Raw genomic sequence first — 26,150 nt, forward strand, 5'->3', positions numbered from 1 at the left:
GCACCGCACATGAGCGAGGAAAGGAAAGAAGAAACAATTATGATTTGCTGAAGTACTTATAAATTAGACTTCACAAGGGCGTAGACATTCAGGTCTTTTTTTCGGCCGATAGTTAGAAAACTTTATACATGTGAAATATACCGGTATTTATAAATTTTGCTCAAACTAATTTATTTATATTAAATTTGGATAAATTTATAAATTCATTTGACATATCTTCAACGGTATTATGACCGGTATTTCTAAGAACCGATAAGAACAGTATTTTGTTTGCAACCGAGGAAAAAAAACCTTGAGTACATTAGGAAAGTTTGTATCCAGCTATTCAAAGTCAACCCCAACAGTTCCAACTTGGAAGTGCCCAGTGCCCACAATGGCAGCCTAACCGTGTACACTTTCGATCGAGTTACTGATCCTATACCTTACTTCACGCCGCGTCCGCGAGGAACCTTTAGCTCCGCACAGTACCTCGTCTCCAGCTGACCGCTCATGAAGCCGCCGCCGCTGTCGCTCGCCGTCGTCCTCGTCTCGTGCCTACTGCATAACACGGGCGCCTCAGGGGCCCCCGAGCCGGGCGTGCAGGCGCGGCGGTTCCATTCCATCTTCAGCTTCGGCAGCTCCTACTCCGACACCGGCAACTTCGTCCTCCAGTCCGCCGGCTTCCCCTCCGTCCCTTTCAACAACTCCCCCTACGGCGAAACATTCTTTCGTCGTCCCACCGGCCGGCCTTCCGACGGCCGCCTCATCATCGACTTCATAGGTATGTTACATGCTACTACATGGCAAAACCAATGCTACATGCCAAATTGCAATGCCGCTGAATGCTTACTGATGCGCGTTCTTGTTAATTTCTTTGCGCATGTGCAGCGGAGGCGCTAGAGCTCCCTCTCCTTCCGCCGTTCCTGTCCAAGGAGGCGCCTCAGAACTTCAGCGAGGGAGCCAACTTCGCCATAGTCGGCGGCACGGCGCTGGACGCCGGGTTCTTTCTCCGGCATAACTCAGGGAGCGTGCCGCCGTCCCGGAGCTCCCTGCGCGCGCAGATCGCGTGGTTCCGGATGCTCCTGAGGGGGCAGACGCCTGTCTGCAATTCCACCGTGGAATGCAGGGAGCACCTCGCTGGATCCCTGTTCGTCGTCGGCGAGTTCGGCCTGACCGACTACTGCTACATCCTCTCCGGCGGGAAGAGCATCCAGGAAGCCAAGGCCTTCGTGCCGGACGTCGTGCAAGCCATTATTCGAGGCGTTGAGGTAACACATGTCGTCCTGAATCCGTTTGCTCGCCGGACAAACTCGTTCTTATGCTTAACACTGTGATGCGTGTCTGTATATGCAGAGGCTGGTGGAGGATGGAGCTAGGTACGTGGTGGTGACGGGGACGCCGCCGATGGGGTGCGTGCCCATGGCGCTGGCCAAGTACGGCGTGGCGGGGAACGCGACGGAGTACGACCGCCGGACGGGATGCCTGCGGCGGCTCAACGGCCTCTCGCAGTACCACAACTGGATGCTGCAGGAGACCGTGAGGCGCATGCGTGGAAAGTACCCAGAGACGACGATCGTGTACGCCGACTACCACAAGCCCGTGGCGCGGCTCATCCGGCGCCCAGGAAAGCTCGGTAAGTCCATTTCTTCGATCTTTTTTATAAAAAAAAAAAAAGAGAAAGAAGCTCTGGCCTCTACACGGTCTGATGCATATAGTCCATTCCTTTCATCTTGTTCATTTCATTAGTTCTTGAATCTTCAGTGTGAATCGATCAAGATCAGGATAGCTATAGCACGGTATACTCTACCATGAGTGATTTCTGATTACTATTTTCATACCGAGTACAGGCCATGTACACGATTATCAAATTTATTGAACCCATTAATTTTGAACTTGTAAGGTACATTTGATTATGGAAAAACCTATAAAGCAAGCATCCCAATTGTTCAGTTTACACTCTAGAAGTTTCGCTGAATATGATTACCTAGTCATATTCTAGAAACTGGTACTAAGATATTTGTTAGGAAGCAGCGAGGCTCGATGACCATGATATCAAACTATATTACAAGAATCTTATATATGCTCATGGTAAAAAAAATCAAGTGTATGCTTTTGGTTCATGTATATCCATAACTTTGACATCAAATGCCACTGTTGGTAGAATATCTGAAGGAATTTTGAAGAGCCGCCACAAATTTCTAGCGTCATCTAAATTGTTAAAAAAACTACTCGCTGAATTTTTTAACATTATAAATACAGTTTAACTTTTAGACAATACACGATTATTTGAAGACTTGTAATAATAATAATACAACAAACATGTACAAACATTTTTTAAGGTGAACTATGCAATATGATAATAGAAGACTTTAAAACTAATACATTAATATGATTTTTCTTATACAAAATATAAAAGTTTAGTATAAAATATAATTAGTTTAGTTCCTAGATAAATAGATTGTTTTACATACCATTATGCTTAGCTACTCTACAACCTAGAGACAATATGGATAATTGAACAAAAAAATAAAGAGAAAAGGCAGAAGGTCTTCTTGGATCTTTCTCCATTGTGATTCCCTTGTTTCACTTCCACCACCTCTCATTCCTGGAACCCCAACCTCCTCTTCCATGGTTGGCCCACCCCAGCTCTCCCACCCATTGGACGCCGAATTGCTCTAGAGGTTTCTCGGACCTAGAGTCCGAATATGTACAATCTTTTTTATGGATCTATGACAAGATGTCTAAGCCGCTGATCCCGTTGACTTCGTCGCGTGACGCACGGTGGTAACTGCGGCGAATGGCACCCCTTCATGGTATTTTTCACGCGAGCTACGACGAAGACGAGTTATGAGGACCAGATTCAGCGAGTGGTCCTCTCTGGCCGCAAAGTGTGCCACGCCGGGCGTATGAAACGAAATAAAGAGTGAAATTCTTGCCTATGTTGCAATAAAAAAATTTGCGAGAAAAGAAGATTATATTGATGCTTCGTTCCTTACAGAAAGACCCAGAAACATAAGAAAATTACAGAGAGGACCTCCAGATCCCTACCACGCCGGCGGCCAGAACGGCCCGGTGGCGCGCCGCTGCCACTGCTCCACTTGAAACCTTGGAAGGGAGACAGCCCCTCTGCAGCTGGGAAGTCGTCGGACTACCAAATCCGAAGATCGGACATCCAGGACCACCGTCGTCGCCGCGAAGCATCGCTGTACCATCTTCTTCTCCAAAGTCGACGACCGGATCCGCCGCCACTCGGAATCCGGGGAGGGCTTGACGCGCCGAGCAGATCCGAGCATCCGTGAGCACGAGGAAGGCGAGCGCTCTGTCGTGGCACTCCGAGAAGTACCACCATCAGAGGGGCCGAGCGTCGCCACCAAATCCTCTCTGGCCGCGCCGCCGCCTCCACGACGCTGCCGGCAGGACACCTAACTGACCCTAAGCTATGTACACACCATGAATCGGGGATTTCCCATCCTCCCGCTGCCGAAGCAGCCGTCGGAGGGTGAGGAATCCACCGATTCAACGGCGGCGAGGTGGGATGGACGGGAGAGCGCACAAAATTGCCTCTCTTCTACTGTAGCGGAAGAGAGGAGACGTAATTTCATCATTAGCGACATAAGCGTATGAGCGAGCGTTCTCAAGGGTTGTATAGGTGAGATTTCTGTGGGGGTTATATTATAAATGCAAAAGAAAACAGATTCTTGTTTTTGGCAATACCTCACCATAATTGCAGAAACACATTCGCAGCACGGTATCTATTTAACAAAGTCAAACTTGTTGATACGATAAAATGGAGAAGTCGCTGCACTTGCGCACCATCTTTGTTAGTTCCGAAGATTTGGAATCTTGATCAGCTGGGCGCGTTAACACACGCAATGTCCGGGTGGAATGGAAGCTTGCAGCATCTACACTCTAGTACTTCGTGTCAAACAAGATTCGTTTGGGTTGTTGATCGAGAAGCTACGACCATGGCACCCCGCTTTAAAACTTGTTGGGTTGGGTGTACGCGGGGTATCAGAAATGAATTTCAAAGATATAGGTCAACTATGTATGACACCTCTGTGTGGCAGCTGTAATAAACCACGCAACATTTGGCTTGGATTGCAGGGTTCGCCGAGGATCTCCTGAGAGCTTGCTGCGGCGGAGGCGGACGGTACAACTACAACCCGGAGGGAGCGGCGTGCGGATTGCCCGGGGCGACCACCTGCAGCGACCCGTCCACTCACCTCTTCTGGGACGGCGTCCACTTCACCGAGGCCGCCAACAAGTTCATCGCCGACGGATGGCTCAACGGAGTCTACGCTCACCCCTCCATACTCAGCCTGGCGCAATAGACTTTGCATGGTCGATTATGTCATTTAGAGAGATGGCACAATAGCCGGTTAGCAATGCGTTAACTCATGATAGATTGTCCTACATGATATAGCAATTTGTATGCAACGTCATAATGGTGTTAGCTTTCTTTCAGGTGAGCATATTAATTTGTTTTTCAAGTAGCTGGTGTCAAATCTCTCATGTAGAAGAAAAAAAAGGCTCTATCTTCACCGGTTTGTCTAGTAACCCTTGTATTAACGCCCTTCAGAGCATGATCATATCGCCCACCAATCCACCATCCTCCATTTCATCTTCTGCATGGTCGAGAGTCGAGGCTCTCTCATGTGTGGAAGCTCATTGCCAATGGGCAATGGCATCTACTAGGCAAGGTCGGCCAGAGAAAGGCTCTTAAGCAACTCATAACTCTAGTGAAGAAAGACATAAAAAAAGTAAAACGAATAAGGAGAACAAAGAAACCAAAACCCCATGTCGCACCCTAGGGCGACACGGGGGGTGATGCCCACGCCACCAAGTCTTCCCGATCTCTGGCTCACCTCACTGTCGTTGTTGACGTCCCTCGGCGCGACGACATCGGGCCTAGCTGTGGGGCTGGAGGGTGTTGGTGTCGACTGTAGGAACTGCTGGGGCAGCATCGACCGGATCATCGATGTGCGACGACCAGGGTGGCGCCCCTGCATCGGGTTGGTGGCGGAGGTTCTCCTTGGCATTGTCAATCTGGCGGCGGAGGCGCGGGATTAGGGGCTCATTTGCTTCAGGGAATCCCTGAATGCGATGGAATACCCTAGGTCGGCATGGACAAACTTCACTCCTTCCTTTGCTCCATAGCGCCGGCGGGAGAGCCGTTGGCCTGGCGGGATCTGATGCCGCCATCTTCTCTGCTGGCATAGCCTACGGCTACCAGCGCGTGGTATCAGCGGGATCGGTCTCATAGGGAGCTGGCTGACGACGTGGGGGTTGCTGCATTCTGAATAAAGGTACTTCGGCTCTGCTCTTCGAGCGTCAATCCATCGACCTGATTCATGAAGACTTTCTCGATCTGGATGCCAACGAATTCCGGTCTTCATCTCGAAGATTTGCACAGTTTGGCACATGGTGCCGTTGAAGATCTAGATCGGAATCGATCTGGTCATGCACGCAACTATCTTCAGTCAGCAAGGCTTCATGAGGGTGTGGCGCGAAGGTTCACTTCTTTTTGATGCCATGGGACATGTCTAGCTAATTATAGATTTTCATGAAATGGATAGAAGTGGAGAAAGTCTTGGTGGCTACGATCGGAGGTTTGTAATGGAATAGAGGTGTATTGGTTGCGATGAAGACTATGCTGCACAAGTTCTTCATGTGTGTCGGGTGTTTGAGAACTTGCAACAACATCCTTGGCAAGATAGGGTGGCAACACAAGTGGACTACAGTTTTGGCGTTGCTCCTCGAGTACCGAGTCACAATTTTCATGGTGAAACGCAAGGTCTAGCATTCATTGGTTGTACATGGAAATGGTCTTGTTAAAGGCATAGTTTTGGAAATTCGGACTTTCTCGAAGGTGAAACCCAAGATCTTTGATCGGGTGATGACATTGCTTGTGCATTGTTTTCTTCTTGGAGGCGTTGGTTTTGGGGAATCTCTTTTGTAGTCATGGTGTTGTCTTCACTGGTGGTCAGAGTGTTGTTGTTGCAAATGTTCATCACCGCGATGGGGTCTTTGGTTTTATTCTTCTTCTTCTTTTTTTATTTTTCTGGGGTGTGTGCATCCTCGTCTTTGAACATCTTGTGGTACAGAAGTTGGGTGTAATTGATATCTTTGTGATATTAATATATTCGTTTTATCGAAAAAAAGGCAAGGTCGGCCTCTCGCATGTAGTTTTCGGAAACTTTCAACTCCCACAATATTTTCCATTTGTAAAGCGCAAACAAGAAATAAATCTAAACTTTCAAGTCCCACAATATTTTCATCATTTGGGAAGTGCAAACAGAAAATGAATCTAAATTCTTTGACTTGGTGCAAAAAAGTATTATTAGGGTAACCCTTTTGCAAGTCCCTTCTAAAGATGAGCTTTGGACTTTGTTTGTTTCACCTTTTCGACAGGGTTAAGACAAGGAGCAAGCAGAGACATGATAAATGCTTCCCTAAAAGTTATAGGGTCTTGAGAAAGTAAACAATGATAGTGGTGAGGTCGAGCCATGTTTTTCCTAGTAAGTTTCCAAAACCAAAACTTGTAGAGCCAAAGTAACTCATAACCACAACAGAGAAACAAAATGCAAACCGAGCTTTTGGAGGGAAATTGCATTCACAAAACCATCTAACAAGCGCTCATTTTATCATAGACTGATTATATGATACAAAGGAGGTTACAAGAGAGCGTGCTATTTACTACCGGTTACTGAGAAAGTCACCGAAATGTTGAAATGTGTGAGCTAGAGCCTAGATACGACACACGTCGAGGACAAAATAGAAGATGGAGCATAAAATATGGTTAAATAATGAAGATGGATCCATTAGGTTGGCTCCATGGTTATACATGGGTACCGTTTGTCTTGGTTATGTAATGAAATATTTTTTAGAAATCAAGTTTTACAGTACCATACAACTTTTGGAGCTTTGTGAAATTTACTTGCATCTCAACCGAAAAGTTAAATTCAGATTTGACCTAAGAAAATATCACAAACTCCCTCCATCCCACGAAAATTATTTAATATTTATTAAAATTTAAATGTATTTAGACACTAAATAGCATCTATATACATCTAAATTTTAATAAATCTCAGACATTTTTCATGGGACGGAGGGAGTACCACAAATTTTTTCCCCTCCCTTTCATTTATCGATGAATTTTAAACTCATGCTGACATCTCACAACACAATTCGTACGTCTCAGCCACGTCAGCAGTACTTTACAAATGCAAGTCAACTTGTTTGTACATATCATGAACGGAAGAAATACGACATGGAATTGATTTTCTCATTCTGAGTTGGGCTTAACCTTGTGCTTTGAGCACTTTGGTTTGGCATTACCAACAGTAGCTGAACCCCGCTCGAAGTCTCGAACTAAAGAAACCCCGAACCCGGCGGCTGCTCCTCCCTCCCCCGCGTGCGCGAGCCACTGGAATCAAGCTCCCCAATGGCGGATTCATCCCCTATAAAACGCGTGTGCCTGCGCCCCGGAACAGCGACGGACCCGCCGGGCGAGCAGAAGAGAGGAGAGGAATGGCGGCGCGAGGAAGAGGGGACGACGAGGAAGAAAGGGGCAAGGTGGGGCTGCACAGCCTCTTCCGGTTTGCTGATGCGTCGGACGTGCTGCTCATGGTGGCCGGCGCGGCTGGGGCGGTGGCCAACGGCGTGTCGCAGCCGCTCATGACTCTCCTCTTCGGCGACGTCATCGAGGCGTTCGGCTCCGCATCCCGCCACGACGTCCTTCACCGCGTCTCCGAGGTGCGTCTCATCCCGATGGATTATCGAATCGAAGTGTAGATTGATTGATTGATTGATTGATTGAAGCAAAGCAACGCGGGGGGAAGAACTGCTGATGGAATTGATTTCATATTTGTTTTACTGTGCCATTTTCTATTGTTAGTTGGTTCACCGAAGTCCGAAGGAGCAACTCTGCCGGTCTGTTTGTGTGTGACCTCCGGCGCAAACTGTGATATGTAGCACACTAACACGGTAGTAACACTACCAATCACTAGGTGCACGAAATAAAATTGTCTCGCTCGTGAATTGTTTACAGTAGGCTCATAAATTGTTTTGTTTTCTTGGCCTCAGTCGCGTCTTTCATTGAGGAAAAGTTATGAGATTTATCCCAAGCTAAGCTTTGTCTCGCTATTGTTTCAGGTGTGCTTGAAGTTCTTCTATTTGGCCATAGGGTCATGGTTTGCTTGCTTCCTCCGTAAGTATTACTGTTTGTGTTTCTCTTTCGGCAAGGGTGTCGTTTCTTCATTGACATATTATGCTCCATTTTACCCTCTAGTTTCGCCATACGGCAGAAACAGCTTTTAGTTCTCATGTCTACTCAGCCTTCTTGACATTTAAGTTGCTGATGGAGGGAGGGAGGAATTTATTTTACCATAGCTAGGGAATGATCATTTGTTGTTAAATAAGTGGGGGACTTGAAATCACTTAACACCTATATATCTCATTGTATGTTTGTTTCAAAAAAATTGGAACCAATCGGTGAATGCTCGCTTTGAAATATGCAAATAAGCCCACTTGTGCTCGAACCTGGGTTTCTACATCCGCCAGTCCTCCTTTGAAATATGCGGCTAAGACAGCTGCTTACTTTTGACCCTCAAGAAAAAAGCTGAATCCCAAATTTTCTAGAATAAGACTTCTCTTTCCAAAAGAAGTGCATATTTCCTGATATTGGTGATGAGAAGGTCTACGAAGAACACCCACTATTTTACGTGTTATGCATAATTTTATCTGAATTCTGAATAGCTATAAGGCCAACTGGCCAATGGCAGTCTAATTTTTATTTTTTTAAAGTATTGGTTACCAATTAGGTGCTACTTATTTTCATTGTCTTATCAGAGGTTACATGTTTAATTTTGGAGGGAAATCAGAGGTCACATGTTGGATGATTACTGGAGAAAGGCAATCTGCCCGTATTCGAGGCCTCTATCTTGAAGCTGTTTTGAGGCAAGATATTGCATTTTTCGACAAGGAAATGACAACCGGACAAGTGGTTGAGGGGATGTCTGGAGATACAATACTCATCCAGGATGCAATTGGTGAAAAGGTAGAGCTAAGGGATACATAATATGTTGTTATCGCAGTAGGAGCCTCTCCTAGTCTTTTTCCTCAAAAAATATGTTGATGCTGCTTTCAGATTATTTTCTTGAACTTACAGTGACATAGAAATAGTTCTTGTATTGGTATATATTTAATTAATATTTCTAATTAGTTATACCCTTAGCCTGACAATTAGTGTTCCTTATTTGATTGCATTATTTTGATGATTTTATGAATTCTGTGTGCCCATTTAATTCCCCTGCTCTCTCTTTCAGGTTGGAAAGTTTATACAACTTACTTCTACATTTATTGGGGGTTTTGCAGTTGCTTTTACCAAAGGATGGCTTTTATCATCTGTTATGCTGTCAAGTATTCCTCCTATAGTAATTGCTGGTGCGACTATGTCATGGATCATATCCAAACTGTCAACCCAGGGTCAATCCAAGTATAATGAAGCAGGGAATGTTGTTGAACAGACAATTGGAGCTATCAGAACGGTAGGTCCTTGTTGACTCATATTTAATATTATTATTCATATTCTTAACCAACTTTTATCTGTTCCAATTTTCAAAGGTCGCTTCCTTCAACGGAGAGAACCGAGCCACTAGGCTATACAATAAATACATTGGGAATGCATATGTTTGTGATGTTCAAGAAGGCACAGCTACTGGCCTGGGCTTTGGTTTTGTTATGTTTATCATTTTCTGCACCTATGGTCTAACAGCATGGTATGGGGCAAAGTTGATTACTGATAAAGGATATGGAGGAGGGCAGGTTGTTAGTGTCTGGATGGCATTCATGACAGGTGCAATGTAAGTTATCTATATGGAGAGCTCAGAGCTGGTCCATGGGATCCTTATATTATAAATCTAAAATACTCCTTTTCCCCCGAAAGGTTATTAGAAGAAGACTAGCAGCTCATGTTCATACTGCATAAAAATAATTCATCATGAAATATATTCTAGAGAAATTGAACCATTTTCTTCCATCTGAAATTTCCTACCTGCGACTGGTGATAGCCTAGTCTTACTGTGATCTTCATGTAGTCAAAATAAAATTCTACCAGATATGTTAAATATAATACCAATGAACTCATTAAGTATGCATTTCCATTGAAATGAGGAAATATCGATCTTCGGGTGACAGCTTTCATGATTTAGCTCTAAAATGGCAATAATAATAAACTTTGATTGGTAGTGACTCTATACCCTCTCAGTTATTCATGTCAAATATGAAAATTTGGTCCTACGTGCTGGTTCATACTCTTACAAATTTATACATTTTGATTACCAGGTCACTAGGTGAGGCAACACCATGCTTGACTGCTTTTGCTTCTGGGCAAGCTGCTGGCTATAGAATGATGCGAACAATTCGAAGGGAGCCAGAAATTTATTCCGATGTAATAGATGGTATTGTATTAGAAAACCTCAGAGGTGATATAGAGATGAGGAATGTATACTTCAGCTATCCATCTAGGCCTGATCAATTGATATTTGATGGGTTTTCATTACATGTTCTGTGTGGTACAATAATGGCTATAGTAGGAGAGAGTGGCAGTGGAAAGTCAACTGTGATTAATCTTCTAGAGAGATTCTATGACCCTCAGACTGGTGAAGTTTTAATAGATGGTGTTAACATGAAGAATCTGAGGCTTGGACATATAAGGAAAAAAATCGGCCTTGTCTGCCAGGAACCGCTGTTGTTTGCTACCACTATCCGTGAGAACATCGTCTATGGCAGAGATGATGCAACAACTGAGGAGATAATGGTTGCTGCCGAGCTTGCTAATGCCGCAAAGTTCATTGACAAGCTACCTAATGTATGGAAGTCACTAAAATGCCTGAGAGTACAAAATTCTATCCTTAATTCCTTATTACCGTTGTGCTGTGATAATCAACTACGCATCTCTTATTTCAGGGTCTAGATACTATAGTCGGCGAGCACGGAGCACAGCTTTCTGGAGGGCAAAAGCAAAGAATTGCCATCACGAGGGCCATCCTGAAAAATCCAAAAATCTTGCTGCTTGATGAAGCAACCAGTGCACTAGATTTGGATTCTGAGCGAGTTGTTCAAGAGGCCCTTGGTAGAGTTATGCGAGATAGGACCACGGTCATAGTTGCTCATAGGCTCAGCACTATAATAGATGCTGACATTATATCAGTCGTGCGGCATGGAAGAGTAGCTGAACAAGGTCTAAACTTTGCACACATCCATTATATTATTCTTCTGCCCATGGAGTTTAATCTGTCGCTTGTAAATTTTAACCAGGTACGCACATTGAACTACTGAAGAACCCCAGTGGTGCATACTCCCAGCTTATACAGTTGCAGGATTTAACCGAAGGACCAGATAATTCTGATGTTGATTATCAGAAGTCTATCTCAACTAACCTAAATGTCCAATCCATTAGCAAATCCAGCCAAAGCAATAGTGCATCGTTCAAGAGATCAGTAGGTGGTGGAACTTCATTTGGGAGCACAAGCATGAATTTAGTTTCTACTGCTGGCCTGATTGTCCCAGAGAGCACACATACTGAACTGCAGTCGTCTGCTGATGGTGAAGAGCACAGGAGGGTGGCCCTCTCTCGGCTTATTTCTCTTAATAAACCAGAGATGCCAGTTATTCTGCTAGGTACTGTTGCTGCAGTCATCTCAGGTGCTCTCTTTCCATTGTTAGGTTTATTGATCTCCAGTTCCATAAACTCATTTCATGAGCAACCACATGAACTCCAGAGAGACTCCCGGTTTTGGACATTGATGTATATAGCAGCAGGAGTTGCTTCACTCATTTCCTTGCCAATGGAATATTTCCTATTTGGACTGGCTGGCGGGAAGTTGGTTGAGCGCATTCGTTCTTTATCCTTTGAAAGAGTTGTCCATCAAGAAATCAGCTGGTTTGATAACCCCTCAAATGCTAGGCGAGCCTCCAAATATCCTTCAACTCTATTATATTTGTATTCGAGATTCTTTTGTAAAATATTAACATTTGCATTACACTTTATCTATTGCGGTAACTTTTTTCCAGTGGAACAATTGGCGGTAGACTGTCTGTTGACGCTTCAAATATTCGACGGCTTGTAGGAGACTCATTGGCGCTGATTATTCGAAGCACTGTCACAGTCCTGGCTGGATTTATCATTGCAATGGTTTCAAATTGGAGGCTTGCCCTTATTGCTACAGTGATACTTCCTTCGGGTGGTCTCCAGGGATATCTTCAGATAAAGTTTTTGGAGGGATTCAGTTCAGATGCCAAGGTTATATATCAGCTCTAGCAAAATCATGGTCACATCTTGCTAATTGAACGTCTGGTATACTATTTATATGTCTCCGTCTTTGGTTTGTAGGTGATGTATGAAGAAGCAACTCAAGTAGCAAATGATGCTGTCAGTGGTATACGAACTGTTGCTTCCTTCTGTGCTGAGCATAAGGTAATGAAGGCTTACTACAAAAAGTGCGAAGCTCCAGTGCGTCAGGGGATCCGCCAAGGCATTGTCAGTGGTTTGGGTTTTGGCGTATCGTTCTTCGTACTGTATTGCACATATGCCCTTTGTTTCTACGTGGGAGCAAAGTTCGTGCTTGATGGCAAGGCCACATTCACTGAAGTATTCAGGGTAAGCAAATTCTTCAGACGATTAAACTTGACGTTGGCTTGTGTTTGTAAGCTGTTGTGTTCTTCTTCAGGTGTTCTTTGCTTTGCTCATGGCAACGATAGGCGTTTCACAGACAAGTGCACTAGGTTCAGATTCTGCCAAGGCCAAGGAATCAGCATCCTCAATATTTGCCCTCATTGACCGTAAATCGCGGATCGACTCAAGCAGTGATGACGGCATGGTCTTAGCTGACGTGGCTGGTGAACTTGAACTCTGTCAAGTCTGCTTCTCCTACCCATCCCGCCCAAGTGTGCAAATATTCAGAGACTTGTCACTGAGGATACCACCAGGGAAGGTATCAAACAACCATTTATCTTCTCTTTCCATGCAACATGTTACATGTACTGTGTCCTTTGTGACTTTACTAAGGTGTTTTAAGGTGTTTTTCTTCTGCAGACGGTTGCCCTTGTTGGAGAGAGCGGCTGTGGTAAATCCACCATAATAGCACTACTGGAGAGATTCTACGACCCTGATTCGGGCATGGTAATGTTAGACGGTGTCGACATCAAGAATCTGAAAGTCGGCTGGTTGAGGCAGCAGATGGGGCTGGTGAGCCAAGAGCCCGTCCTGTTCCACGACACCATTCGTGCCAACATTGCCTACGGCAAACAAGGCGAGGCGACAGAAGATGAGATAATCGCTGTCGCTAAGGCTGCAAACGCTCATCAGTTCATATCATCGTTGCCTCATGGCTACGAAACCTGCGCCGGCGAGAGGGGGGTCCAGTTATCCGGCGGGCAGAAGCAGCGGGTCGCCATCGCAAGAGCCATCCTGAAAGACCCTAGGATCCTTCTCCTTGACGAAGCAACGAGCGCGCTGGATGCCGAGTCTGAGCATGCTGTGCAGGAGGCGCTGGACCGGGTGATGGTCGGCAGGACCACCGTTGTCGTGGCTCACCGGCCATCGACGATTAAAGGCGCCGACGTCATTACCGTCCTGAGGAACGGCGAGGTTGTTGCCATGGGGAGACATGAACAGCTGATGGCCCTGAAGGATGGCGTGTATGCTTCTTTGGTGGAGCTCCACAGGGATCTAGAGCGCACCGGCAAGGGGCAATCTGTCAGCTACGGTTTGTAATTGTAAATATACCTCGTGAAGGTTTTCGTTTCATATCGCATAGCAATTTACATTACAAGTATGTTTAGATTTGCTGACGGTCCACATATATATTTGTGTAGAGAAAACCTGTGCATAGTGTGAAGTTATGTGCATTCTGTACATAGAAAAAGTTTTATATACTCCGTCCGGCTCCCTCCCGGTGTATATGTTCTTTCCTTATACCTAGATGGTCAATTTAATAAATATAAAATATATTACTATTCAACATAAAAGTTGTAGTATATCATAAAACATACTCCGTATAATATTAACCAGATAATCAGATTTTGGTTCAAGTCGATCATGAATGTGGCAATCACGGAGCTCATGGAGGAACTCCTCAAACCATGGCGCCCCAGGTTGCGGTTCAACCAACTCGCACTAAAATTGCGCCCTTAGTCATGGAGGCCTTCAACACGCTCATCCTCAACGATCATGTTGTGCATGATCACACAAGTAGTCATCACCTACCACACGGTGGGCGGTGCCGAGGCAACGGTCGACGAACTAGGACCATGGGCTCGTGCTGGCAAGTGCGCGTGAGGCTATCGACAGAGGAATTGTGGCATCTAGCGAGCAGCGGTCCAAACTGATGGGGCCGGCGGCGACACGATAGGGTTGTGTCGCAGGGGAAGGGGCGTGACCTAGGTGGCGGGTGGCTTGTGTGCCACTGTCAGACGAGCCCATGGAGTACAAGACAAGGACACTTGCGGACACGACTGTTCTCCGCGCCGACCTAGGTTTGTATTTCTTTACTTCTGAGCAGTAGAGGGCTACAAGTGTTCTCTTAGATTAATAGCATATATTTAGTATATGTGGGTTCCATTTCAAATTGCCGCTCTTTCTTTTGTGAGCTTAATTTGAAATAGCTAAGCAAGTAAAAGTTGTGGATTGAGTGCACCGATTTTCTCCTTTCACGGTTCTTAAAGTTAGTTGTGGCTCTGCTTAAAAAAGTTTATGTAGTATATTCCTCTATTGATGTGGACTTCTATAGTCAAATACTTTTATTAGTGGAAAAATATAATGAATGGTAATTTAAAACTACATATCCAATCAATGAACTTTTGTTGTTCCGGTTTGCGATGTTGAACCTATCAAGACACTGACTGATGATACACATAAGCTATATAGATGAGATCCACACGAAGTGATTTGGATGGAGCGAACCTGGATATTTAGAAGATCAACTTTTCAACTATTACAATGTCGTTCTATTTTCTTACTCATAATTTGAGAATTTTTGTTGTCATAGTAATGTTGAAATGATAAGCTCCTTGTGGAGTTAGATGAAGTGACTGCTGGTTGTGGACACGAGGAGTCGGTCATAGAGTTAGAGGCCAGATTAAAAGTTAGGATTTTGCATCAGTGTCTTTGAGAAATTGATGCAAAGTCTATGAATGTTGATGTTAAGAGTTGGGCATAACAAGAGATAATCTTTCTGTTGAACCACGACAATGATTACAGTCATGTAATGGCAAGAATACCTGATTAGTAGTAAGTTAGATGTTGGCAATTGCAAGGTGGCACTTACCTTGGGGCTTGGGCCTATGTGTGTCCGTATAAGTTTTTTAGTTCGTGCTTTTTGTACGTCTTTTTCATCTATTACATTTTTTTGTTAGGTATACAAGGCAATTAAGTACTTCTAAAAAGTGCAAGAAATTTGAGTTTTAGTAACAGTGAGTTGGAATATACAGTGAGTTGGAATATACGACTCTTTTCACTACTTATATTGCCATTGTCCTACACGTCAGTTTTGGTATACATGTTACAGTATTGGAGCATTCCTTGGATATTTCAGATAGAAATGGGGCTAGATAGGGAAAATGAGAACTATGTCAGCAAGTTATATGGTGGTGTATCATTCAAGTGAACCAAGTACTACAACTATATCACGTACCATTTACTTACTCATCATAGCTAATAGGGATTTAGTCATCAATTATCTAGGTGCCGCAGAGATCCAATAGGGTTTAGGGTTTAGGGTTTAGGGTTTAGTGCTTAGGGTTTAGGACATCATAACACTGCATCGCTGCACCGCTCTATCATCTCACAATTGTCAGCCTGGCGCGGCGTGCCGCCTCGTCTTTCTTTGCTAGTTAGTTTGATTCCATAAACATTATCTGGTTGTCCCGACTAAAAACGGGTGTTGGATGCAGCCAACTTATTCACGTCTAGATTTTTTTTTCTGAACTGTTCGTGTGGAGATCCTCTGTGACGAATAGAGACGAGATAATTGTGCTTACTCTATCCATAAAAGAACATCAAAGATTTATCTAAATTTAGACGTATCAATACATTAAAAAATGTATAGATACATCTAATTTAAATAAATTTACTACAGAAGTTGTACTTGGTACGATCAAGATTCTCATGATGTCCAGCCCGTGAAAGTTGCTAGAGACATAGCGCCTATCCAAAGCGCCTAGCGTTTCCTAACTTCGTGCATTCATAAAAAGTCGATTAGAGTTATGGCTAAATGTAATTTATAGATAGACTGTTGGATATATTGTCTATACTGCTGTGTATATATAACATTAAGTAGTATATTATAGAGAAATTTAGATTTTTTTTTTGAAAAACAACACGAGTGAAGAAAAAGAAAAAAAACATCGAACCCACAAGCAAGGAATGAGCATGAACCAAGACAGGCAGAAGCCAGTTCTGCAAGCTTATGCCATCTCCAACGGAGGACCGCATATGGACATGTCTTATCTGTTCCTATTCTCATGGCCTAAATAGAAGGCCCAAGGATGAACAGCATACAAACAACTACCTATTTTTGATCTACACAACCGTATTTCTAGACCAAATTTAGTTCGGATTTATGGTGGGATGGACAGTGTCCGGAGCTTGTGTCGTCCACATACAAGCCACTAATGAAGAGATTGAGAATGTGGTCCAGGCCACATGCAGGCCACCGATTGGCCTTGCCATGGGACATGGCCCACAAAACATTACCTAAACTTTTATGATTTTATCATTCTTGCTGCGCTTAAAATATAAGTAATTTTGGATTGAAAATTTGCACATTAATAGTGTACACCAATGGTACATGCGATTTTTTTAAAATTGAACACATTTGTTTTCCCTTTTCTTGTAATAGGGATTGTTGTTGGAGACGTACCACCCTAAACAAACAGTGATCCATTTTTTTCCACGCAGCCACCGTATCTATATCTACTAATAAAGGGCGGCCCTAGCTGGCGCTCGATCGCCAGGTTTAAGGAGAGCGATCGGTTTCCAACAGCTCAATTAGGGAAAGCCGTGTTAGCAACCCTAAATTCGTATTTCAAAATTCAAAATGTTTTATCTCACAAACGACAACCCCGATTTAAGATCTATTTTCACCAATAAATCAGTCTCGACGAGATCTTCAAAACTAGCACTCATATTAATATGTTTCGACAAACTTTTTTTCTGGCTAAAAGTTATCAACCATCTCTACTTGAATAATCAACCCCTCCGTACTTGAGTGATTAAGGGTAAATGTATAAAATTATCTACCTGGTGCAGGCTATTGAGGGAAAGTTCTGCATGCCTGCACAAATAGACGAATCTGCTGATGTCAGCGGAATCTTTTCCAAATTTGTAAATTCAAAACGTTTTAACATTCAAACGACAACTCCAAATTAAGATTCGCTTTAACCAATAAATCCGTCTCGACGAGATCTTCACAACTAGCACCCATGTTGATATGTTTCGAGAAACTTTTTTTCGGGCTAAAAGTTATCAACCCTCTCTATCTGAATAATCAACCCCTCCCTACTTCAGTGATCAACGGTAAATGTATAAAATTATCAACCTGGTGCATGCTATTGAGAAAAAGTTCTGCATGCATGCACAAAATAGACGAATCTGCTGATATCAGCAGAATCTTTTCCAAATTTGAAAATTTAAAACGTTTTAACTTTCAAACGACAACTCCAAATTAAGATTCGCTTTCACCAATAAATCCGTCTCGACGAGATCTTCAAAACTAGCACCTATGTTGATATGTTTCGAGAAACTTTTATTTAGGGCTAAAAGTTATCAATCCTCTCTATCTGAATAATCAACCCCTCCCTACTTCAGTGATCAATGGTAAATGTATAAAATTATCAACCCCAAAGTTAATTTTAGTTGAAACAGTTTAGCGATCTTTTTTTTTAGTTTAGAAGCTATCAACCCGGTGTCCTGTTATTTATCAACAGTAAATATAAATAACTACCAACCCTAAAAATCTAATTTTATTTTGAATATTTTGGCGACTCTTTTTAGCTTACAAATTATCAACCCGGTGCCCCGTTATTTATTAATGGTAATTATAAATAACTACCAACCCTAAAAAGTATTCCATTTATAATATTTTAGCAAACATTTTTTTATTTTACAAGCTTTCAACCTAGTGTCTCGTTATTTATCAACGATAAATATAAATAAATAATAACCCTATAAAGTACTTCATTTAGAATATTTTAGCGACTCTCTTTTAGTTTACAAGCTATCAACCCGACGACCCGCTATTTATCAATGGTAAATATAAATAAAAATCAACCCTAAAAATTTAATTTAATTTAAAATATGTAGCGACTCTTTTTTTTGTTTACAAGTTATCAACCCGGTGCCCGTTATTTATCAACGGTAAATATAAATACCTAGCAACCCTAAAAAGTAAATTTCATTTAGAAATATTTTAGCAACTTTTGTTAGCTTACAACTTAAAACAGTACTTAATTTGAGTAGCAAGTGGTAGTTCATTTGAGTTGCAAGTGGATCTTCCCACCCGTTATTTTCCCCCTTAAAAACCACTGGCCCGAAAAAGGGAATTGCAAAAGGACCCCATTAAATATGAATTACCGTACGAAAAATAAAACCCAAAAGGGAATTGCAAAAGGAGAATTGGGAGTCTACCTCGTGCTGAAAAAAAGAGTGAGATGCTATGTGTATGCATGCAACAACTTATGAAAGAGTGCTGAAAAGTTGGCTCATTAAATACAAATCCATGAGATGCTATGTGCATGTGCATACATGCAGTGTGAACGCTCTTGGCTGCATGCAACTTGCAAAGTAGTAATACAAGCTGTTAGTGTGAACACGTGTGAACGTAATTAAAACACTACGTGATAAAAAGGGAATTGAGTCGCGCTTTCGCGCGAGCGCTCCGCGCCGACAGAAACCGATCGCTCGAGCGAGCGATTGCCAGGGAGGGGATTCGACTAATAAAGTAAGTAAGGTTTCTCCCCAATTTTTTCGTTCGTTTTTGAACATACCCCTGGGTTTCGTTTTTATTACATACAGTTGCCACCGCACACGTGTTTTGCGATGGAAAAAGAAAATCGAGTCGTTGGTTGCTGTTGCTGGGTATCCATCGCGGGCGTTATATCCTGATGGGCCTTTGTCCGTCCGTTCGTTTTAGCGTTGTGCGGCCCATAGGCCAGGTTTCCATGGAACGATATACAGTCTAACGGGTAACGGCAAACGACACTGGTTGCTTCCAACATTTAGTCCCACCCTGGTCCGTGATATGGAGCCCGACGAGGCTTCACATCCTGCATGGTGCCTCTTCAAAATAAAAGAGTGACCACACGGTCATGAGTTTTAGTAGATATTGCTTCACGTAGAATTTATGGGCAGCCGCTCCCTTTGGAGTATCAGCAAGACTACAAAAAATTTCACTTGAACATGTATTTTTTTCGTCAGTTTCTATCTCTATTCCTCACATAATAATCAAAGATTACCGACATTCGTTCAAGCAGCATGTTCAACTTAATTAAACTGGTTTCTCAAAAAAAAAAACTTAATTAAACTGAAAGTAGTGTTGACTATGTGGCCTCTTCCGCCGCAACGCGCGGGCGTTGTGCTAGTATAGACCAGTTCTCGGCGCGTTCCGCATACCGAATGTTGTTCCATGGCACCACCGGTCTGCCGGCGGCGCATCTTGTCTGGGCCTCTTTCGCCCCGCTCAAGTACAAGATGCATGCTTGGCTGGCGCTTCGGCGGCGCTGCTGGACGGCCGACAGGCGGCTTCGCCGGGGTCTGCCGACCCACACGCTCTGCCCTCTCTGTGACGCAGCTGATGAGACGCTAGACCACCTTTCCTTACACTGCGTGTTTACGCGTAGAGTTTGGGCGGGCTTGATCTCAAGGTTACAGCTGCCAGATCTTCTGCCGTCGCCCGAGGAGGGGATCAATGACTGGTGGTGCCGAGCGGCAGCTCTCTTCGCCAAGGCTGAGCGCAGGCGTGCCAACTCCCTCATCATGTTGACGCTGCGTTCTATTTGGCTTGAGCGGAACGCCAGAGTGTTTGAGGACAAACGCACGGATGTACTGCGGATCCTTAGCCTCATCTTAGATGAGTGGCAGTCCTGGCTGGTTTGTAGAGGTAGGCCGCCACGAGATGTTCATTAGGGTCCCGGGCTGCCCGGGCTAGCCGGTGTTGCCGGCTTTCGCACCACCCAAAGTGTTGGTGCTTGTCGTGGTTGTACTGTGGATGTTTGGGGCTCTTCTTTGGCCCTCCTTCTTATGCTTAATACAATGACGCGCAGATCTCCTGCGGGTTCGCAAAAAAAAAAAAAAAGCAGATAATTTTGATATTCGGTATGCGTTCCTTCCTTGGAGATGGCCTCACGGGTCATCACGTCCTACTTGTCGCTCTTTTGAAACAGACAGGTCCTGCGGAAACCAGCCGTGCGTATGTGGTGTGACCACTGACCCCAGCCGTGCATTGGCCGTGTCCGTGTAGTCTACGTACGTCGTATGTGGTGTGACCACTGACCCCAGCCGTGCATTGGCCGTGTCCGTGTAGTCTACGTACGTAGAGATCTATAGTTCTCCTTTTGGACGTTTGGTACGTGCCTTGGCCGTGCTCTGTGTGGTTGTCCTCCTTGGTACACATCTATGTCGTATATGCACTTTGTCCATGCAAGTTGATTCCATTGTATTGACTGATAAACTTTCTACCCGTTCATTCATTTTTTATTCTAAATTGATAAATCCTCACCTTTAGTTTTCTGTAATTTTAATCAGTATAATACTTCCTCCGTCTCACCAAAGTTGTTTAAAATTTATTAAAATTTAGATGTACCAAGACACCGTTTAATATGTAGACATATCAAAATTTTATGTAGTACGTAGATACTTCTAAATTTCGCCAAATCTGAGACAAGTTTCATAAGACATAGGAAGTAGAAGATTGTACAAAACCTGAAGAAAAATTAGAGAAAACAAAAGAATTTACGAGCATATATACATTTGGATTACACATGGAATGAGTATGAATGTTGTTTTTCTTCGAAAAAGGGAAAGTTTCTGCCTCTACATCAAAATGATGCATGCCATTTTTATTGTATTACCGAAGTCTGGTTACTCGTTATTACAGTTTACGAATCACAAAGAGTTGGTACATGAATAAACCATCTAAATATAAAAGAAGCATGAAGTGCATTTGCAGCAACACGTTAGTCTTTTATCAAACCGCCAACAAAATCCGGTGCTACCATTTTCAAACAATTGCACCCGATGTCTTTGGTCTGCCGCTGATGTGTCGGCTGTAGATAAGCCACATACAGGTCCCGTGAGTTGCCAGATGAATTATGTGTAGAAATGGAGTAGATCCTACACCGTTAAAGGAAAGTCATTGTGCACATGTCGTATCATAATGAGGCACGCACACTAACTCAGGTATGGGCTTTATCTTTCTTATTAACACCATACAACCAAGTTCTAAACAAATTCGTAATATTAGCTGGTGGTGACTTGTTAAAGGTCATGTGAACAATGCACCCAATAATTTTTGTGAAAGGATAATCAATAAAAGATGTTGTATTGTTTTTTTTTATACAAAAGCAACATTTCTCGATCAAGATCAATTCTTGCCAAAAAAAAACATTGCCCGTTTGAAAATAATCGTGCTGAAATCGATGTAAGGTTACATAGTAAGGGCATCCACAGGCGGACCTTGGGCCGAATAGAGCTACATACTGATTTTAGTGGACAAACGGGCCAACTACATGTGGAAATTAGGTTCTTTCTTTATGGGCTGGAGGCGGGCGATGGCCCATTTTGCCCCATGAAGGTCCGCCAATGAGGGCATCTCCAATATTTCTAAAAAAATGACACCTAAAAAAGAGTTTTTTTTACGGTAGAGGGAATTTTTTTCAAGTAGAAACCAGATGTCCTCAAGTTGCTCCCTTAAAACCGGCTCGCTTTTTATGCTCACATCCCTACTTCGTGACTCTCTCCACGGTGTATGCAGGTGTCAACCAAGTTCTGGGACAGCGAGGACGAGGTCCCCAACGACCTTACACTGCGAGGAGAGGTCGTGGTGACCTCATGTGGGCTAGCGATGCTCGAGCGGATACTCTCGATGTTGAAAACGACCTTGGAGATGAGTTCACAAGGCGAGCACTACAAGGTGTGGCCGTGTGCTTAGGGAATGTAGGGATGGGTGGCGGAGGTCGTGGAGCTCGCAGAGTTGTCAAAACCAGCCGGTCAACCTTCGGGCGGCGTGAAAATAAGTACAACCAGGTTTGTCTCTCCGGCCAAATTCGGGCCAAACAAGACCGTCTTGTAACCCTCGCAAAAAGGCAGCATGGGTATGGGATGTTGGCGAAGCTAGTGGGAAAGATCACACCGGCCATACCATGGCAAATCAAGTTGGTTGCTGTGGCGAGTTGGATAAGCTAGATACCAAAAGTTTTCGAATGGTTGCTAGAAATCCCTCTCGTGGAAAATTATGTCGAGATTTGGTTTTATTGTCACTCTAGAGTGCATTTTTACCGAGAGTTAGGTAGGTGTTTCTAGTCTTTCCTTAAGAAAACTATAATGATCGGGATCTTTTTTAGACTCTAATGGAGTATTGTTTCTTGCTCTTTTTTTTTAGAGCGTGACAAGTTTTCAGACCAAAAGCCACTTTTTTTTAACTCTGCAGGAGATGATCCAAGGATTGGAAAGAGTGGGCAACTAAAACTATACTAGTCCAACTGAAAAATCAAATTTGTTGCTTTTACAGTAAATCGATTTGTGATTTTACACGAAAGAGAAGGAAGAAAGCGAGTGGAGGAGAGCGACGTTCACAAGATGGGGTTGAAGGTGGGCCGACACGTGAAACACGTAGGAGCCGATCGGCGTGCTGTAATCAAAATAGGTTGTGCAGCAGTCATCCTGGCTTTGGCCATGTCCGTGTATAAGTGTCGTGGCCATGTTAATAGAAGGGTGAGTATATATAGGTATTTATCAGTGTCTGCATTTATATTTTGTTTGGTAAAAATAAATAAAAAGATAGACGGTCTATGTGATTTATTCTTGCATATTAGTTATATTTTTCGAAAGTAGGAGGTTATGTAAATATCTAATCGTTGATACATTTTCATTTTTTTTCGAAAATAGGAGGCTATATAAAATCTCTAACGTTGGTCTATTTTTTTTAAAAGCCCACCAATCTATTCATAATCCTCAACGGTAGTGCAAGAAATATAAAAAATAACAAAAATTCTAGATAGGACCTTGAACTATCTAGCGACGATAACAACCACTCGAACGAGCCAAAGGCGCGCCGCCATCCTCACTCTTCCCTCATTGGAGCTGGGCAAAACTTGTTGTAGTAGACATACGAGAATTTATCATGCTAAAACTCCAAAGGACCCACGCATCAGAGCCTAGCAACAATTGCTGGTGAAAAGACGTGTAGATAAGAAGGAACACTGACCAAATTCAGTGAGATCCGCCGGAGACAAATCTCCACGTGCCCTCCGATAACACTAGACGCACCACCAAAATAAAAGCTAGATGTGGAGGACTTTATTTAATATTTAAGGACTTAGCCACCACCACACCTTCCTGTGTGGGACACAGACCCTAAGCAGACTGAAAAAACATTACAAGATTGAACCCTCCCATCAACGAGAACCGGGATCAACCATGTCTCCATGATCCTAAGGTCAAAGGAGGCGGGGCAGATCGATGGAGCCACCAACGGAAGACAATAAAGACCTACTCGCCTAAGGCTTTCTGGGGTGCGTGTTTTGGGCAACTACTAAAATAAACTCTCTTAGGTACATGTTCATTCTAGAGTGTTGATAAATCTCCAACATTTAGTTTTCTAGTGAATATATAGATATTCCTCCCGTTCCATATTATTCCGCATATAAGCTTGGTCAAAGTCGAGCTTGTAATTTTTAACCAACTATCCATGAAACACCCCAGTATATGCATAATCAAGTGTAAATGATATAATAGTACATTATATTACGGTTATTTTCATTTTACAAATATTTTAATTTTTTAATAATGGTATGTTTCCACACATAACTGGTTAAATTTGATAAATTTTGATATTGACCAAATCTTATATACAGAATAATATGAAACCGAGGGAGCAGATTGTATATGACCTGCAGTTGAAGTGGATCAAAATAAGAGATTATGCCTAATTACAAGCATAAACTTAGATTACACATCAATTAGAATGCGTATGATCCATGGTTTCTACGACATCTCTAGTCGGCCTTCCAATGCGTCCATTTCTTCTGGCGTAGCTAAATAAAACGTCTGTCACTACACACACGCTTGGTTACCCGCATGGATTTCTCATCTTCCACGAGCAGTGCTGAGGTGAGACATGCCGGTTAAAAATAAAAATAAAATGCGAGTTGTGCATTTCGTTTGGTAGCCTGTATAAATATGAGCAATTTTATTTTGAGCTTGCAGGAAAAATAAGGATATCGGGCATCACTCCTCATCGACGAGCTAGATGAAATAAAGAATTTACAAAACCATCTTGGGGATGTTGATGAGTCCAAAAAAGCGACATGTTTTTATTACATGAACATATTTTTTTTCTCACTACATGCTCTATTTAGATTTAACTATGTTATAGATGTATGATTACAAGTTATGACTCATTTTCATGAGAGATATTTCATAATTAGTAGTTTTAGTAGGACTTTATTAGGACTTTTACTTATCTTTGGGTGTGTGTAGATGCAATGAACCTTTATGGATAAAGTACCAGGAAAAGGAGCCAAAGGGAGGCAACGTGGAGAAGTTACATGACCATGATTACCACCCTATGCCGAGAGACCGCTTCGTCAAACCGAGCAACATTTGTGAAGCCCTCGGAGAGTTCATTGAGACCCATGCGAACAACACCGGTAGGAGGAGGTGCCTCTTCTAGTTATTGTTCGTGGCCTTGACCTTTATGGCCATTGAGCGTATTTTACCTCGACGCGCTTCTGATTCTATCTACTCTTTCTTGGCTTTGTTGCAGCAGTGGTACCCACTATGTAGGCAGCGGGATAGGGAGCGCCTGGACGGCATGTTGGAGGATCTTCTTGCGGCAGTCCGTCGTATTTCTACGTCATCCAGCCTCTAAGTGGCCCTCTTCTGTGGGGGGGGGGGGGGGGGGGGGTTGTATCGTTTTTCCCGTTCTTGTGGGCATGTTGTGATGTTGCCCCAGCAGACCGTTGGTGTGTGTTGTGTGCTTGTTCTGTTGTATCTAAACTTTGTATGGATGTGGTTACTTTATTTATAAAACGGGGCGAAAACCTATTTCAAAGAGCAACATTTGTAAAGGTCAGATGGCCATATCTGGTCTGCCCTGGGACTGCTCTAAATGGCGTACATGCACAACCCAGAGCATCATGCAGGCTACCAAACACATCATACAATATCCGCCACATTCCATAGGAAATGGTGTGCTAGTGTTTGGACACACACCACAACAAGTACTAAGAGCATATCTAGCGGACCCCTTAAAAGGGACAAATTCGTATAATAACCGCTGAAATACGGGTTTTGGCTCTACCCGGCTGTCTAGCACACCCCGTAAAAATGGCCCCGCTCCGATTTTTGCTGTTTTCGATTACGGGGCGGGTCTTCGCCCCCTACTTGTGCGGGGTGGGAGCAGGGATAGTGGGCGAAACCAGTATCGCATTTTCGAAACCGCGCGCGGATATTTCAGTTCCCCCCACCCGTTTACCCCCGCGCGCCGCCGCCGGAATCCGTCAGATCCGCGCCCCTCTGCCGCCGAGCCGAGCTGCGTTGAAGCCCGCCGCACCACCGCCGAAGATCCGCGTCCCTCCACGCGCGCGGCCGCACCCCCGCCGCGGTCTTGTCTGCCGTTTTCGCCGGTGAGTGTTCCGCCGCGTTCTTCTTCGTTCTCGCCGGTAAAATGGACGTGTTTGGGGCTCACGTATGCTTCATCGTGGTAGATGGCTTCGGAGGATGTGCACATGGCGGAATTGGACGATTCATCGACCGATTGGTCCTCGTCGGATTCCGACGATTCGGACCTCGACGAGGTGCTCAACGACGACGAGACGGAGATGATGCTGCTGCTGTTTGGCATGAAGCACATGGAGGACCGCGCCAAGCTGCTGGATCAGCGGAAAGGATC

At 43.8% G+C, this 26,150-nt stretch overlaps 2 protein-coding genes across 2 annotated transcripts; both read left to right on the forward strand.

Moving 5' to 3' along the window:
* The first annotated feature begins 392 nt into the window (after positions 1-392).
* Positions 393-4,545, forward strand: LOC127343341 (GDSL esterase/lipase At5g45910). The gene is made up of 4 exons (XM_051369485.2): positions 393-760; positions 868-1,247; positions 1,333-1,612; positions 4,084-4,545. The coding sequence occupies exons 1-4, from the start codon at positions 490-492 to the stop codon at positions 4,308-4,310; spliced, it is 1,158 nt and encodes a 385-aa protein (XP_051225445.1). The 5' UTR covers positions 393-489; the 3' UTR covers positions 4,311-4,545.
* A 2,786-nt stretch (positions 4,546-7,331) lies between these two features.
* LOC127296099 (ABC transporter B family member 11) lies at positions 7,332-13,932 on the forward strand. Its single transcript, XM_071827970.1, is given in 12 exon segments — positions 7,332-7,734; positions 8,134-8,188; positions 8,862-9,037; positions 9,306-9,527; positions 9,604-9,842; positions 10,324-10,849; positions 10,948-11,221; positions 11,299-12,015; positions 12,018-12,283; positions 12,374-12,640; positions 12,711-12,974; positions 13,076-13,932. Coding segments are annotated over 12 exon segments (3,912 nt in total). The 5' UTR covers positions 7,332-7,509; the 3' UTR covers positions 13,757-13,932.
* Positions 13,933-26,150: the final 12,218 nt, after the last annotated feature.

The sequence above is a fragment of the Lolium perenne genome, chromosome 1, assembly GCF_019359855.2.
Source record: "Lolium perenne isolate Kyuss_39 chromosome 1, Kyuss_2.0, whole genome shotgun sequence".
In the NCBI taxonomy this organism is placed as follows: Eukaryota; Viridiplantae; Streptophyta; class Magnoliopsida; order Poales; family Poaceae; genus Lolium; species Lolium perenne.